Below are 18,859 nucleotides of genomic sequence, written 5' to 3'. Positions count from 1 at the left end.
CAAGCTCTGCCATAGTTTGAAAGACGATTCATATGACATACAAATGTTTCATGTATATCGACAATACTAAGATTGTTTCTTTTCCAGTTGTACAGCTGGTACCTGTCTATCCACTTATGCAGCTGCAGCTGTATGAGCCGTCTGTGTTGGTACAGGTAGCACCATTTTGACATGTACGGTTGGATGAACATACATTGATGTCTGAAATTCAATATCAAGCATTGAGTAATACGTTAGCGGTCCCACTAGTCTTCTCAGTCTCGTGGAGTAGATAGTACCATATCATCACATTTACAACTTTTCTGCCATTTAAATTAGTAAATATTTACGTGGTACTGATGGAGTATTTCGAAATAATGGGTTGATACAAATGGTCATGCATACATACTACCAGCAGTGACATCAATCTTAAATCAAACGACGCATTATAATTTTTGAATACCGATACATATTTTTTATTTTTATTCGAAACTGTAACATATTTAGAATTATAATTTATATATATATATATATATATCTACAGATTCGTCAAGCCTATCAGCAATACTAATTTTATATTAACCAGTTGTACAGTTAACGCCTGTCCATTAACTTGTGCAGTTGCAATTGTATAAACATTCTGTGCTGGTATTTAGAACCTTAACACGGAAGAACTGTGCTACAGGACATATTTATTCGGAGATAATCGTTCAGTATGTCAAACTTCCAACTAAGACTTAAACATCTACCGCCCATTCATGTAATAAATACTTTATATCATAAAGATATTTTTTCATGACGTTCAATACATAAATGATACTTCATTGATACGTGTACTAGTAACTTTGGCAAAGAAACGTTCCAGGAAGTTTCTTTATTCCATTTTAGCATCACATAATATGAACAGCCCCATAGTTTCCACCGAGTGTGACTTTCGTGCGAGATTACACGTTAATAGTGGAAAGAAATCATACATATTGTCATTCAAATTAAGAGAAATTCCTTTCATTTTACTGCATAAACATTTGCAAATTTGCTTAGAGAACAGATTGCTAGAAAGGGTTACCTACTCATGCTACCTAAATAAAAATAAAAACTTTCAACAAGGCTGATTAATAAAATCGTATATAGACATACATTTCCAACTCTCCTTATCTGAAGAGAGTACATATATAGATAAGATAGGCCGTTTGCATGGTCCTAGTGGGATATACTATATGAATTATAATAAGAGTGTCTCTTTACCAGTCGTGCAATTCTGCCCTGTCCATCCACTTGTGCAAATGCAACTGTATGAGCCTTTAGTGTTTAAGCATGTACCACCGTTTGCACATGCAAAATCGAAGCATTCATTGATGTCTGAAAAGGAATGCAAACAGTTTCATGTTTGATACATTCATAAGAAAAGTTAGCACTTCGAATAGTCTTTGTAATCTCAGAACTAAAACTGTCTCATAGGACCACGTATATTGCTTATTCCTAGCAATGTCGCTGCAATGAACGAAATTTCTTGATGAACTGTTTGTAATTGTAGAAAGGGTAGTAAAGAGAATATATCTGTATAAACAAAATATATTTTGGGCTGACACCTTAGGTACTCTTCACTATCAACCCTGTTTTGTTAAAGAATATATACAATACCTACAATATCCAAGTGTGCATTATTATATTATGGAACATTTCCTGGCGCTAAACAGACTTCACCGATACCTATAGTTGTACAAATCACATTCCAGTAAGATACGTTAATCAATTGGAAGCTAAAGACCTAATTAGCCGCCAAATGTTCTGAAAGGCATGCAACTTGTGCAAGATTGTGCTTGGTATGAAGTCGATGCAAGTGCGAAAGACGTATCTTATAGACAATTAAAACCACGTTTTCATTGTATCTTATAAGATGACCCACATTAATTATAGAATATGTTTATAAATGTATCGTACACTTTTTGCCAGATGAGAAGAAATAATCGTCAGAGATGAGGCTAGTAGGAAGTTGAATTATGTATATCCGATTCGTAGAAGATTAGTTTCAATTTCTAAGCTGTGTCAATAATCAAGAAAAAAATATCCAGAGTCAACCTGCGGGTAATAAAACAATTGCAAAATTGTATAATATTCCCTTGTCCATGAATTTGTACAGCTGCAGCTGTATGCATCATTTGTGTTTGTACACGGATATAATTCGGATCATTCATTGAGATATGCAACTGAATACTAATTGGTTTAGGTTCTCTAAATATTCAGCAACATCTAAGAAATTGTTATTAGTAATGTGAATTCAAGAAATGAAAAAAAGGCCATTTGATCATGTTATGTCTGTTTCTAGAAACCTGCTGTCTGATGAATCACAATACGATGATTGATTATTTCAAACTTTAAGATGCAAGAACTGTGATCAGGAAAATAGTTTTAGTGATAACGTAATCCATTGCCCCATTTACATAGTTTATGACAAAGAAATTATGTCACAAGAACTAATCCATATATGCATTATCATAAATCATTACGTTTCCCAGCATCAGTCCAACAGAAACAACGCTTTTGTCAATAATATGAAGTAGGAAACTATCAGGTACATTTTTTAAACAAGATGAAGACATGGAAACTATTAGCGCATGTATTCGTTCCACAGCAGTTTACCTCAGAAAGATATTAGTATGTGTCTTGACAACGAAATAGTAAATAGAATACAAGCCAGTTAAGAAATTCCTTTCATTATGTTGCAAAGGCACTGTTGAAATGCTTACATGATGGGTTGATAAATGTGGTCTCACATAAGTGTTACCACCAGGGACATATAAAACGTAATGCCTACGGAGCATGGAAATTTTTGGATAAATTTTCCATCTTTCTTCCAAGCTCTGCAATAGTTTGAAAGATTATTCATATGACCTAAAAATCTTTACGATCTATCGACAATACTAAGATTGTTTCTTTTCCCGTTGTACAGCTGGTGTCTGTCCATCCACTTATGCAGATACAGATACATTTACCATATTAGTTTTCGAAACTGTAAACTAGTTAGAGGGAAAATTGATATGACCTTCAAAGCTTTAATTATATCAGCAATATTATAATTGTTTCTTTACCAGCTGTGCAGTTATCGCCTGTCCATCCACTTGTGCAGTTGCAGCTGTATGAGCCGTCTGTGTTGGTACACGTAGCACCGTTTTGACATGTAAGGTTGTAGGAACATTCATTGATGTCTGAAATTCAATATCAAACAGTGCGTATGTCGTACAAATTGAGTAATACATTGGCAATCCCATTAGTCTTCTCAGTCTCGTGGAGTCTGTAGTACCATATCATTACATTTACAACTTTGCTACCATTTAAATTAGTAGTTATTTAGGTGGTACTGATGGAAAATTTCGAAATAATGGGTTGATATAAATGATCATACATACATACTACCAGCAGTGACATCAATCTTGAGTCAAACGGAGCAATAGTATGTTGGGATACCGATACATATTTTGTATTTTTATTCGAAACTGTAACATATTTAGAAGGATAATTCATATGATCTACATATGCTTCAAGCTTATCAGGAATACTAAAATTGATTTTTTTAACCATTTGTACAGTTAACGCCTGTCCGTCCACTTGTGCAGTTGCAACTGTATGAGGGGTCTGTGTTGTTACATGTAACACCGTTTTGACATGTAAAGTTGGAGAAACATTCATTGATGTCTGAAAATATTCAATATCAAACGTTGTTTATGTCGTAAACTTTGAATGATACATAAGAGCTCCCAAAAGTCGTCTCAGTCTCGTGGAAAAGCCACTTCCAAATGATCACATTGACAATTACTTGTACCATTCCAATTAGTAGCCGATTCCGTCATGCTAATAGAGTCTTTCAAAATTGATAGTTGCAACTGTATGAGCCGACTGTATTAGTACAGGTAGGACCGTTCTGACATATAAGGTGGGAGGAACATTTATCGATGTCTGAAATTCAATACGAAACGTTTTACATGAGGTAAACCTCAAGAAAATATACGCGTTCCCACCATGAGTCTCAGTTTCCGTTATGAAACAGTGCCATATGCTCACATTTTTAGTAGAAAATTCTTTCATAGTTACTGACCATTTAGAAATAATGGGTTGATGCATACATACATGCTACCAGCATTGTCATCTCTAATGTAATACCAACGGCATATTAGTAGTTTTGGATACAGATACATTTACCATATTAGTTTTCGAAACTGTAAACTAGTTAGAGGGAAAATTGATATGACCTTCAAAGCTTTAGTTATATCAGCAATATTATAATTGTTTTTTTTACCAGCTGTGCAGTTATCGCCTGTCCATCCACTTGTGCAACTGCAGATGTATGAGCCGGCTATGTTGTTACAGGTAGCACCGTTTTGACATGTAAGGTTGTAGTAACATTCATTGATGTCTGAAATTCAAAACGAAATGTTTTACATGTAGTAAACCGTAAAGAAAATATATGCGTTTTCACTAAGTTTCTAGTTTTTTTTTTATACGACAGTACCATATGATCACATTTTTAAAAATATCTACCATGAAACTTTGCAGGAAATTTTATCCTACACATGGAGATTTTGGAAAATTAATACGTAAGAACTGTGCTACAGTACATTTTTATTCGGAGATAATCTTTCTGTATGTCAAACCTCCAACTAAGACATATACATCTACGGCCCATTAATGTAATAAATACTTTATATCATAAAGATATTTCCTTATTTGCATTTGCATATTTTCATTTCCTGCAATACAGCAATCATACTTCATTGATACGTATAGTAGTAACTTTGGTGAAGAAACGTTCTATGAAGTTTCTTTATTCCATTTTAGCATCACATACTATGAATAGACCCATAGTTTCCACCGAGTTTGACATTCGTGCGAGATAACACGTTAAGAGTGGAAAGAAATCATACATATTGTCATTCAAATTAAGAGAAATTCTTTTCAGGTTACTGCAAAAACGTTGTTTGGAGAACAGATTGCTAGAAACGGTTACCTTCTCATGCTACCTACAGAGAAATAAGTACTTCGAAAAAGGCGCATTAAAAAAATTCGTAGATAGACATACATTTCCAGAACTCATCTGAAAACATATATATATATATATATATATATATATATATATATATATATATATATATATATATATATATATATATATATATATATATATATATATATATATATATATATATATATATATATATATATATATATATATATATATATATATATATATATAGAGTGGGGCATATTATATGAATTGTAATAAGAGTGTCTCCTTACCAGTTGTGCAATTCTGCCCTGTCCAGCCTCTTGTGCAGCTGCAGCTGTATGAGCCAATTGTATTTATGCAGGTACCACTATTTGCACATGGTAAATTGAGGCATTCGTCGATGTCTGAAAAGGAATACACAGTTTCGTGTTTGATACAATCAGAATACAAAGTTATAACTTCGATTAGTCTTTGCAACCTCAGACTAAAAGTGTCTCATAGGACCACATATATGGCTTATATCCAGCAGTGTCGCTGCAGTGAACGATAATTTATTGATGAACTGTTTGTATTAGAAGAAAGGGTAGTAAAGAGAATAGTTATGTAAAGACAAAATTCATTTTGTGTGGATACCGTAGGTGCTCTTCACTATCAACCCTATTTTTTAAAAGAATATATACAATAAAAACAATATCTACGTGTGCATTATTATGTTACCGTACATTTCCTGGCGTTGAACAGACGTCGCATACATTTACATTTTTGCTAAAGATATTCCAGAAAGGATAGATTGTAGAAAACCAAGCAAGTTAAGGAATTCTTTTCATTTTGTGGCAAAAGCACCGTTGCATCGCTTACACAATGGGTTGATATATGTTACCATCAGGGACATATAAAACATGAAACGGAGCTGGGATATTTTCGGATAAATTTTCCATCTTTCTTCCAAGCTCTGCCATAGTTTGAAAGATGATTCATATGACCAAAATTTTTCAAGTTTATCGTCAATACTAAGATTGTTTCTTTACCAGTTGTACAGTTAACGCCTGTGCATCGGCTTGAGCAGCTGCAACTGTATGAGCTGTCTGTGTTGGTACAGGTAGCACCATGTTGACATGTAATGTTGGTTAAACATTCATTGACGTCTGAAAAAGTTCAATATCTAACTTTGTTTATGTCGATAAATACATAAGATGTCCAACTAGTCTTTTCAGCCTTGTGTAGAAGACAATGCCATATGATTGCATTTACAACTCTTTTTGCTATTCCAATTAGTAACCGATCCCGTCATATTTATGGAGTATTTCGAAATAATGGGTTAATAGAAATCGTCATACATACGTGCAACCAGCAGTGACATATCTAACTTAAATCCAACGGCTCATTAGTAGTTTTGGATACAGATACATATTTCTATCTTGATTCAAAAGTGAAAAATATTTAGAAAGACAGCTGATATGACCTACAAATGCTTCAAGTCTGTCAGCAACACTAAAATTGTTTCTTTACCAGTTGTACAAAATCTGACTCTTATTCAAATAGTAAAACACTTACAGTATGTCACCAGTGTTTTGGGCATGTTATTCATGTTTTCCTATTTCCTTTATCTGTATTGCGCTTATTTAATCTTCATTATGGACGCTAGGAAGAGTAACTTACTAAGGAACCCATCAACATGTAATTCTATATGCCGAGAAAAAATAATTTACTTCAACTGACCTCGTCTGAAAATGAAGTGTCCAGAAGAAGGCGAGACAAATCAATTTGCATTATAATCCTATGCTGATAGCTGTAGTTATTTAACTTGATATTCAGGTTCCATCAGTACAGTAAGTTGTTGGATATTCGTGTGATAGGATTATTACGAAACATTAGGTCGTTTGAGCTATTCTATAGTGTAAACATGCTGTGGCTTGGTATAGAACTAGCGTGCTGTTAGTTCAGAGACCGGTTTATGTCTACAATCGTCGATGAAAAGAGGTGAGTTTATTGGTATTCCAGAAGTTAAACGTTAACCGCCCACCCCTCAACTAATGCACTTCCTCACTTGACCAATACTTTAGCTTTATGTACTGTTGTTGTTGTTGTTGTTAATTGAATTTTAACAACGTTATTCAGCACATGATAGGCAATACTTGTTATAAATAGGTCACTATTCACTATTTTCAGAAAAACTTGTTCCCTTATTCCCAAGTCCTTTTGTGCAGCCGATTCGCAAAATGGTCACAAAAGTGTTGATAGTATTAGGAAAACCGAAACCTTCTAGAAGGCGGAGAAAAGTATACCACGATCGCAGCCATTCGGTAAAGAGATTACTGCGCAAGAGTTTCATAGTCTTATTTGGACCAATCATAGAGTGATATGGCAACGTGTTTTAATATCACAAATATCAAACTGTACATATGATATGTAAAGTGTCCAGCCTATGTAATAACAAATGATTGCCTCATTTAGTGTTGTGGTGGTTGAAAGACATGGCAACAGCCGCCAGAATTTAATAAGTTAGAGATAGTCTACATCTGTGGCAATGCTGAAATATATCAGCAAAATATACTTCAGTATTTTCAGATATTGATTACTTTAGGGGCAACAATATCTTACAGAGGCATAATTATTGATTTGATATGCTAGGAGTGAAGACTAAGTCCTAAATCAGCGTTATTGTTTATATACTCATACACATTACACCAAAATTTAGTGTCCACGGCACGTGCAGCTAACCAGCATGATATGAATACCCTACGGACTATAATAGCTAGTAATTAAACATAAATGTCTCATTTAGTATTGTGGTAACTTGAAGATATTCCAAAATCTACCTGAAAAATGTGAAGTTAGAGGTTTTCTCCGTCTGTAGGAATACTGAAACATAGCTGCAAAATATTCGTTCCTTTCCACAGGTATTGTTTGCTTAAAAGGAAACATTTTTTTTAGAAACTCCATCATAATCAGAAAATAATCTGCTACCTCTGATACCGCTGGCGAAAATGGAAAGCCCCAAATCAACCTTATTCCTGAGAAGTTTGCAAGGAGCAAACAACGCGAATTCAATTTAATTCACTGATGGAAATGACGATATAAATATGTATGTATGTATATACATACATATATATATATATATATATATATATATATATATATATATATATATATATATATATATATATATATATATATATATATATATATATATATATATATATATATATATATATATATATATATATCTCGCGTTTGTGCGTTGCATCAAAATTATGTTTAAAATAATTTAAAAGATTGACATCTTTATCTTTTTCCCAATTGCATTTTTGAGATGAGTTTTTCCAATCCCTTGCTTTTTCATCCTTAATTAGGCAACACTGTAAATGTCATTATTGCATTATTTATTCGTGTTGTGATATCTTGAGGAGACATCAAAAGCTGCCCGAATTTAGCAAGCATAATTGTTCTCTATCTATAGCAATATTGAAGTATAGGTGCTGAATATACTTCCCTTTTTATTAGATTTTGTTTGTTTTTGGGGTTACACAATCTTATAATACAGAAGCATAATTAGAGCGTTATATCGTGTCAGTGTTGAAAACTTCCAACCTATCGTTTGTTATACACATCAGACAATATTTGTGAGACAGGCATATTACATGTCGTAAAGAAAACGATGATTTATTTGAATAAGTCCATATTGTATAACATTACTATATACAAAATCAATTAGCATTTCTTGAAAGAAGGGATATCAGAATGTGTGGCTCCAATATACAGCCAGGTATTTGGTGCGGATATATTGTCCCTGAAATAGTTCGAAATGTTTATTCCAACAAATTTGTCTGAATAATATATATATATATATATATATATATATATATATATATATATATATATATATATATATATATATATATATATATATATATATATATATATATATATATATATATATATATATATATATATATATATATATATATATATATATATACTGCAAAAATGGGATTACTTTAATTTTCATTTAAATAGACGTTTGAAATAAATTCAAACATTATTGTGCATGTGACAAATTAATGACTATCAGTTTTATTGCTTATTTATATAACAAACAAGGAATGTATTGTTTTATTTCATTTACATGCGTACATGTTCTTTATGGCGTGTATGATGTGTTTTATGGTCAATCGTATACGTTCAGCATGGCTTTGTCACAAGTCTTCTTGTTAAGGGCTTGTGTATGAACTATTCCTTAGATGCGTTAGGCAGTAAATTATAAAGAAGACATGAAAACTATACCAGTTAATCAGCTAATGTTATGTTGCAGTTCAAAGAAGTACAACAGGAATGAAATTATAAAACCGATGAACCATGATGTATGGGCTTTTGTATAATGTAATGATATATACATTTGTCAATTATCACATTGGGACTAAGCACGGTTATGCATATGAACACATGCAACTCGCCTATAATGCGTTCACACAACATAACGTCTCCAAATCTTCAGATTGCTGCATATATACCTGCAGTAGAATTATAAGTGGTTGTTGACGCGGTAGAACTTGTAAATGCTGGAACCGCAGATGTGTTTATTGTAAACTGCGTCGTGGTTCTTGTTGTTGTTTGAAACGCTGCCCCACTACTGGTCGTGGCCGATGTGGTACTTGTTGGTTGCTGAATGGTTGAAATAGTCGATACAAAGGTTTCGCTTGTACACGTAGGAACTTCCGTTGAGGTGGTGGTTGCGGCTAGTGTGGTACTGTTATACATTATTGTGGAAACGGCAGACTGGATCGGTGTTATTGTGGTGATTGCCGTCCGTGTCTCTATGGTAGAACTATCTAAGACAGTAGAGTTGGTTGTTTCTGTTGTTGTCACCTCTGTTATACTTGCAGTTGCCAGTGGCGTCGTGCGTGTTGCTTTTGTGGTGCTCGTGGCAGGTTCAATCGTTGTGATTTTGGACGTTATTTCCTCTGCGAGTATAATAGTAAAAAATACAGAGGAATGAACTCTACCTATATGATGACTGAACAAGTACGACTCCGGTGAAAATTCAAAAAAAGTATACTTGTATTCTAATTACAAGGTTATATATATATATATTTCTTGTAGCATCGATTTATCAATCTATGAATTGTAAATAACGTCCGAATTATTCGAAAGGTTTTCTTGAAGAAAGATGGATAACTTTATCTATCAAGGCCCCAAATATGCTGCCAACAATGTCTGCAACGTTTCCTAAGTCTGTATTGATGCTCCTATTCAAACGGAAAAAGACTCTCAGAATCTGATTGGATTTGTGTGCACGTTATTGTTCATTTTTTGTTTCTGGATTGAGCATCATTTATTGAAACTTATGAATGTTATCAAGCGGCATTAGCCATGAACTGAACAGTATGTAATTTTACAGTCATGTTAGGATATTTACTTCAATGGACCTAATCCGCAAATGACGTTTCCAGACGAAGGCATACCAGACCGGTTTGCGTGAAAAATTATTGGTGGGCGAGGTGTCCATGACAATACTTTGATATCAAAGATTTATTTCTACAATTGCTGAATGCAAATGAGAATTTGAACTGGTTTATAAATATCAAGGACAAATGCAGCTAATACAAAGTGATATGATTTTCTGAAAGAATACAATAGTTTGCAATGACACACGATTGCCTCATTTAGTATTGTGGTAATGTGAACATATTCTCAAAGCTGCCCGTATTTAACAAGTTAGAATTTGTATCGTCTGTAGGAATACTGAAACGTAGCCGATACATCTACTTCAACTTTTGGGTTTATTATTGGCATGAACTGAGACATTATCTTAGAAAACTCCATCATAATTAGTAGGTTATGCGATTCCAGATGCAACAATGAAACATCCCAAAATCAACTTTATTCTTAATATGTACATCTCATAATACTTTTTTAGAAAGTTGGTCTACATTCCGCAAATAAACTCTTATTTGAATTACATGTTGTATAATAGTCTGATATTTGAAACCATTAACGGTTGATTAAAAAAAGAATATCAGAATACAGGGTGATACTATATAGACAGATTCATGCTACGCATAATTGATTTTCAGTGAAAATGTTGACGTTTTGCTTCCATGCTCTTATTAAAAGGTTCTCCCTGGTAAACATGCACCGAGTCAAGTTGAATTTTATTTAGTGTCCGTGTAGATTTCGTGATTTTCCGGAGAAAGCGTACCATGATCCCGTGTAACTGGAAGGAGTTGACTACACGAATATCTTCTAGAGAATGTAATATAATCCAGTGATGGATAGCACGTTGTATATATGGGTGCAACAAGTGTTTTTCCGTCGTATCTTAATGATATTTAAAATAATGTTAAGGATTGGTGTCCGATAATTAATGGCAATGTGATTTGAGAAAGATGGGTTGAGTGAATTATAAGCATTTCCATTTTTAGGTAGACAAAGCTGTACACATTAGTACTGCATTATTATTATTATCAAACTGCCTCATTTAGTGTCGTAGTGATGTGATTAGATGATAAAAGCAGCATGAATTTAGAAAAGTATAATTTTCTCTATCTGTAGCAATACTGTATCTTATGTACATAGCAGTAATATCTTTCCTTAGGTACTCTTCGCTTAAGAATATTATCTTATGATACAGGGGCATAATTAAAGTGTTAAGTGATGTCAGTGGTGAAAACTTAAAAATAAAAGAACAACCTTATATTTGCTATACACACCACAACATACTTATGAGGCATTCGAAATACTTGTCATAAGAATCCATTGATCTATTTTAATATGTCCATGCCGAAGAATATTGTTTTGGAAAACAATTTGCCTTTCTTAAAATAGTGAATATCAGAATCATTAGTAAGTTTCCGGTGTGGATGTCTTATGTCCATAAATCTGTCTGAAATGGCAATTTCTTTCTCTCAAGAAACTGGAATGAAGGATGTGTAAAGACGATTGGACCGTCTCTGAAAATGAGAACCTGCATATGGAGAGCATACTATCTCTCTCCCTACATATGAATGCGTTTGCAAACAATCATATATGATTTTCATGGCTTTTCTCTAAAATTTGAAGTCAATTAGCATTTTGTTTTCTGTTAAGGTTTCAATGATATTCGGAATAAATATAAACAACCTTATTTTTATCGAAAATCTGAGGGAACAATAAATCTTCATGTTTGGGATTTAGTATAATGAAAAAAGTTTACTTGTTTAATTATTGCATTGCTGTTGAATATGTTTATGCATATTTTTGTAAAATGTTTAAACTCGCCCAAGATGTGCTCAGGCCCATCAGAAATATACAGATTTTATGTTCTACATATATACCTGCAGTAGGTTTGGAAGTGGTTGTTGGGGTGGTTGTACTTGTACTTGATGGAACTGCAACTGTGGTCGTTGTCACAAGATTATCGAGTCTCATAGTTGTTTCAGCTGCTGTCGTAGTGCTGGATATGGACGTTGTTGTACTTGTTTGGATTTGGGTTGTTGTACTAGACGAGTCAAGACTAGTGCTTGCCTTTGTTGGAATCTCAGTTGAGGTGGTGGTAGTATATATTGTTGTACTAATATAAGTTGTTGAATGTGTGGTGGATTGGATGGGTATTATCGTGGTTCTTGCGGTCGGTGTCTCTATGGTAGAAGTATCTAAAACCGTGGAGTTGGTAGTGTATGTTGTTGGCATATCTGTTATACTTGTAGTTGTCAATGGTGTGGTACTAGTTATTTTATCTGTGGCATGTGTGGCAGGTTCACTCGTTTCTATGTTGGTCGTTATTTCCTCTGTGATTATAACTATAAGAAATAAAGAGGAAGGAACTCTAATTTATCACAAAACAGGTACAATTCTGTAGAAAATTCTAATGTGTTGACAAATATGTATACAGCTAAAGTGTTGACCAAATCTTTATCCATTCTCTTATTTAGTTGGCAAAATACTCTCAGTGTGTGACTGGACAATTGCGTACGTTGTTTATACTATTTCTGTTTCTGGATTGCGCTACTATAATCATCAGTTGTTGCTGCTTACGAATATTAGCAAGAATAAGGTTAGTAAACAACTGAATAGTATTTAGTTCTCCATTATGCCTAGAATTATATCAGCAGGGAGGGCGAACAGACCTAATAAGCCGAGCAAAACTAAACCCTTCTAGACAAATCTCATCCGTATAAATATTTATTCATCTATTCGAGACCACCTCCAATGGTTATAACTATATTGGGCCTCAATCCGGATATAAACATTTCGTTCGATAACCGAGCTGCCTTAATACTCTGTTCATGATTTTATTTCATTCTCCGTTACAAATTTTCGGTGAAATTGGTCTATCCGCCCTCCCTGCTGCTATATTATTTAAGTGAATTTTAAAAAAAATTATTATTAAAGATACCGTTTATACCAATTCGATCTAAATGAATTTTTAAAAAAATTATTATTAAAGATACTATCTATACCGATTCGATCTAAGTGAATTTTTTAAAAATTATCATTAAAGATACTATCTACACTGATTCGATCTAAGTGAATTTTAAAAAATTATCATTAAAGATACCGTCTAAACTGATTCGATATCAGTATTATCTACACCAATTTTTTAAAAGATTCTGTCCAGACCGACTCGATATCTGGTTCTTGGGTCACACAAATTTACTGTGACAAATCCATATGGTGTGGACTGAGCTCGTCCAAAGAAATTTTTAAATTTATTTATATCCATGTCGCCGCTACACCACGTTTGTTGAATATTTCTTAACGTGTGCGTATCCACACCGTTGAAGATCGCTAACATGTTGCAGTTATCTCTGATTACTTTAGGAATTTGAGTATATCTCTGAGTTACATAAATCACATCTGTGTTTTTATGGCGACCACGAGAGAATATTCTACCAGGATTAGATTGTTTATCCAACATGACATCGTCGTAGACAACTAAATTGTTTATTGAACCATCTAAAGAATCAACTGATGGTGCTTCTTCTACATCGGTGATAAAATCAATTATGTTCTCGCCGTTATTTAGCAACGCCGCATTTTCATTAAATTCTTTCAATACCTGATAGCATCGCTGATCATCTACAGATGGTGCGACTAAATATAATTTATCCCATTTTAACCATCTCATTATCAGATTCAACAACAACTGCGTTTTACCCGATCATGATGGTCCTATTATAATCATTCTGATCGAGTTGGGTAACACGGCATGATGTTTGAATGGAGTAGATTTCTTCGTGGCTAAAAAATCAATTACATCCATGATATACTTATAATATGGATTTATATTGTGTGCGGTGTAAAACACGAACTCCAACTGCGGACGTAACGAATGTCGTTACAAAAAATAACAGATCGGCTGTCACTGGTAAATGTACAGTATGTGGCACAAAGAAATTTAGATTTACTTCATCTGGTGAAGAGCAATTGGTAAAAAAAGGAGGTGATATCACCTCAGGGTTATCATCATTACCAGGATTCATCTGGGCCAAATACCCAGGAGAAAAACACCTACCAGGATATAACTACTGCGGACCAGGAACACGACTTGATATCAGATTAAACGATCAGGATCGACCAAATCCTGGTGAGGATCAGGTAAATGAAATTGATCAAGCTTGTTATATTCATGATCTTGCATATCGAAGTAAGGATCTGCAACAACGGCATCTAGCTGATGTAAACTTAATTCATGCGATAAATTCGATAAAGGATAAAACCCTCAAAGAGAGAATAGCTAGCTGGGTTATAAAAGCTGCTATGAAAGGTAAATTAGTTTTTGGTGGCAATTAATACATGGAAGAGATTTATTATTCTCCAGTTGGATTTTGGAGAGGTAAATCGGCGATTGCAAAACTAGCGAAAGCGGCTAAAGTAAAACAAACATTGGCTGCTGCATGGTTATCTGAACAGGCTATCTGGCAAATATATTTACCACCGCCCAAACGAATAGAATACGCACATTTCGATGTCAGTGTTCCGAATGAGGTCCATCAAGCCGATATAATGTTTCTACCACACGATACCGTTAACGAGAAAACATACAAGTACGTGTTGACTGTTGTAGATATCGCTAGCAGATACAAAGAAGCCGAACCGCTAATAACGAAAACAGCTGCTGAAATAGCTAACGCATTTGAGAGAATTTATCATCGCGGCCCGTTAACATGGCCAAGATTGCTTCAAGTTGACCCTGGACGAGAATTCCTTGGTGCTGTTACTCAGCTAATGAACAAGAAGAATGTAGCAATACGACGTGGAAAAGTCAACATTCACAACGATCAGGCAATTGTTGAACGGTTCAACAAAACACTAGCTGAAGAACTATTTGGCTATCAATACGCGAGAGAATTCATTCAGGATAAACGATCTAGTGAATGGGTCATTAGGCTACCAAATGTCATCTCGGCGATAAATAACGAGATAACATCAGCGATAAAAATGAAACCAGCAACGGCTATACAAAAAAAATTTATACCGATCATCAGAAAAGATCTTTCAATTCGGCCTGTATTAGGCGATGTCATCGTTAGATATTTATATAAACACGGTGAGGCTGAAGGTGGCAGAAAAAGAGCAACTGATCCAATCTGGAGCGTAACGACGCACAAGATAGCATCTGTAACGAGATCATCAGGTAGACCAGCAATCTACAAACTTGATAATTTCGCCCCTCAACGTGGTTTTACACGAGAGGAGTTACAAGTAATTCCTGCTGATACCCAATTACCACCTCATTCAATCAAATAATCCACGCCGCGTTTATTACACTCTAAACAGGTCAGAGTAACATTTTTTCTGTTATGTCCTAGATTGTTGTTTATTCTGTCCACGGTAAATTGTCGAAAATCGTTCTTTTGATACGTCCACGTCATAATACAATTACAACCGCTACAATGATTATTTTGTTTATCTTTCAGCGATAAAATGAAATCCACATCCAGGTCAAATTCGTGATTATTTTTCTTATCAGTTTGTTTATAGCTGAATAATTTTTTTTGATCACATATTCATTGATTTCATCGTTAATAATAGTTCTATCTAATACGATTCTGCCCAACTGAGATATTTTTCTCACTCTATAAACGGCTAAATACACCAGATTAGACCACTCCACGTTATCGTCCACGATCCAGACTCGACAATCTGAAATAGTCAATCCCTGTGAAGAATGAATTGTCATTGCATATCCCAGAGTCCACGGCGATTTCTCCACAAGCATATCATTAACGAAACAGATATCAACAAAAACAATATCATTCAATACAAGATTTTTTTACCCCGTCCTGGTATATCGACGTCAATATTTTGTAATCTTGTGTCAACTGGTCTATAACATAACGGAACTGGCACCGATGAGAATTTTTCCTGATGTATTTTGAATAATTTCTGCTGAAGTACGTCTCTGATTATTTTTCTACTGGCAACGATCAGATCATTCGGTGTCCATTGTGATAGGAAATCCTTCATTGGTGTTTCCTGAATAACTACTCTCATTACGTCACATTGAATTTTATTTGATTTTAATCGAATTAATTTTTTAAATTCACTCAGTCCGCTATCCAACGATTTATAATCGGTGTCGACCTCCTCTTAATAATCAACAAATTCCTTCAACCATTCATGAGGCGATTCTCTATCAATAGGATTTGGTTGGCCGTGATCACCACACATAATCACAGCAGTATTTTTCGTCGATAACCACTCCAAAAACATTTTTAATGTACCAGTGAATACAGTACAAATTTCAGCCCAGATAATTTTTTTATTTATGTATTTTTCTCCCATCCTGGACGGACTCCATGTACCGCCAATATACTTGAAAAAACTATGACACGTGCACGAATTTACTCCTCAATTTTTCATTTCTCGTGCTAATCTGTGTGTTGGTGTCAGCACAATTACATCAGAATTTCTAAATAATTCAATCATTCTTGTCGTTTTACCTGATCCACCTGATTCGTTTATATACACCATTTTATATCTTGTAGCGGGATCATGCACAGAAGGCGCGACAGATATTTCTGATACGCTATCTGAGTAGTATTTGTTTTCATCAGATACGTCAGCGTCCTCACAATACCATAAAATATGCTCATCCTTCACTCGCCACGTACCCCATGAACCATCTCCGGTCAAAATCTCCAATTCTGGTAAATATTTTTTGTCAATATAAAAAGAATCAGTAGCTGTTCTGACAACAGCATCTGGAAATCTATTTATCATCGACAAAAGATTTATACTCGCATATGCCAACATCGACGATCTTAAATGAACATACTGCGGCGATTCTCCATCAAGATAATTAACCACGGTACCAAGTTTCGTTCCATCAGCGACGTAAGCATCTTCTCTGGTACAAAATATACCTCGTTGTGCGGTACCAGCGATTATAAAGTCCAACTCAGCCTCATCCATAATCAATCTGCAATTACGTCTCTGATGATCATATGCTCCACCTTGAGTGAATTTGCCAATGATCTTTCTACCCAAATCCTTTGCGTCATCGTGTTCAGTTGATAGCCAAACATCAAATTGTTTCTGATACGAAATAATCGCTTCGCTGACCGTCAACGACGTTAACATAGCAGAATCCAACATATATCTCAATAACACTATCGGAGTCCATCTCCGTTCCGAAAGATGCCTACCAAACCAAACATAACATATTCGATGTAATCCTGAAGAAAACTTGAACGATGTAACCTTGGCGAATCCTGTCAGGGTGAAATCCGGTAACGGACCATTAATCGATACTCTTGTCATTTCGTCTCACGGATGTCCGAATTGAGTGAAATATTTGTTGCATTGCCCCATTCCGAGAAAACTACCGGGATAACATGCTATCATGTCAAATGAAATCATATCAATAAAATTATATTTAGTATTCCATAAACCGCCGTGGCCATATTCGACGCAACTCTGCTGAATATCCTCAAGAAAATATTTTCTGGTTGGTTTCCACAAATTTACATCCCGCGCCGCATGAGCAACAACAGATGGAATTGTGAAGCAGTTAACAAGTAATTGTTCATTTACTGAATATTTTTTCGCTATCTCCGTCATAGAATCATGTAATTTTTCACTTCGATACATATCCCCGTTGGGTCTGACAAACTGATCGTATCGATCATCACTGTAGAATAACCAGACGGATACTGGATCCGATTTACTCACCTCGTGAATAAAATCAAACATATTCCCCGCAGAATTCTCTGCGGCGGGATAAAATTTAATATTACGTTCTCGAGGAAAAACAGTCACTGCGCTGCTCCAAGCATGTGAATTATGATCAATTATCTCGATAGGCGCGCCTTTGGATTTGTAGCGGACGAGTATAATACTTCACCCGATATCGTTTTCACCGTGATTGAGAATTTTAATTTCGCTGATAACGCAGCAACATCACTTATGGATGCACCATCAGCAACTGATTCCGCCCAGTCGTTTATTTTTTCTCTCCTCAGGTCTGTTAGGCCATTTTCGCGTTTGATATTTGTGAAGTGTTCTATCACTCTCTCAGCTACACAATTGATTTTTACTGACATTTTCATCTTGGCGAGATTCTCAACGACTGGCTTATTCAGCTTGTAAATACCATAGACAACAGCCGCTACAGGATAGGCTCGTACGTAATACGGTTTATCAATTCCTGTGAGTAATCCCGGTCTAGAATCTCTACTCACCACGTCGGATTTTTTCCCGTTAATTACAGGATCGCGTTTATCACGAGTAATCCAAATGTCATTTTCGTTGTTTACAATAAATTTTATTCTGAATATGTATTTGTCGCTAAGTGATTTGATAATATTTTTAGCTCGTGTGTCGTTCATAGTATTATCAATATCAGGTGTTTTCCATGTTGACCAGACATGAGCCGCGCCGTCATCGTAAAACTCT

General features: G+C 34.8%; 1 protein-coding gene across 5 annotated transcripts in view; it reads right to left on the bottom strand.

Annotated features, from left to right (window-relative positions):
• Nucleotides 1–18,859, bottom strand: part of LOC149791331 (uncharacterized) — a 113,410-nt gene that overhangs the window by 49,696 nt on the left and 44,855 nt on the right. The window contains exons 5-11 of one of the 5 annotated variants that reach the window (XM_089969861.1): nucleotides 12,295–12,759; nucleotides 9,493–9,942; nucleotides 6,010–6,126; nucleotides 5,272–5,385; nucleotides 4,274–4,390; nucleotides 3,069–3,185; nucleotides 1,225–1,338 (exon numbers count right to left, since the gene is read on the bottom strand). In XM_089969861.1, the coding sequence (XP_089825987.1) occupies nucleotides 1,225–1,338; nucleotides 3,069–3,185; nucleotides 4,274–4,390; nucleotides 5,272–5,385; nucleotides 6,010–6,126; nucleotides 9,493–9,942; nucleotides 12,295–12,759 (1,494 nt within the window). The remainder of the gene's footprint in view (nucleotides 1–1,224; nucleotides 1,339–3,068; nucleotides 3,186–4,273; nucleotides 4,391–5,271; nucleotides 5,386–6,009; nucleotides 6,127–9,492; nucleotides 9,943–12,294; nucleotides 12,760–18,859) is intronic. The other 4 variants (XM_089969862.1, XM_089969863.1, XM_089969864.1 and 1 more) reach the window with 4 other exon arrangements.

This window comes from Sinohyriopsis cumingii, chromosome 9, assembly GCF_028554795.1.
Source record: "Sinohyriopsis cumingii isolate HCF-2022 chromosome 9, ASM2855479v2, whole genome shotgun sequence".
In the NCBI taxonomy this organism is placed as follows: domain Eukaryota; kingdom Metazoa; phylum Mollusca; class Bivalvia; order Unionida; family Unionidae; genus Sinohyriopsis; species Sinohyriopsis cumingii.
The sequence above is the reverse complement of the archived record's forward strand: the minus strand, read 5'-3'. Positions and strand labels throughout refer to the sequence as shown.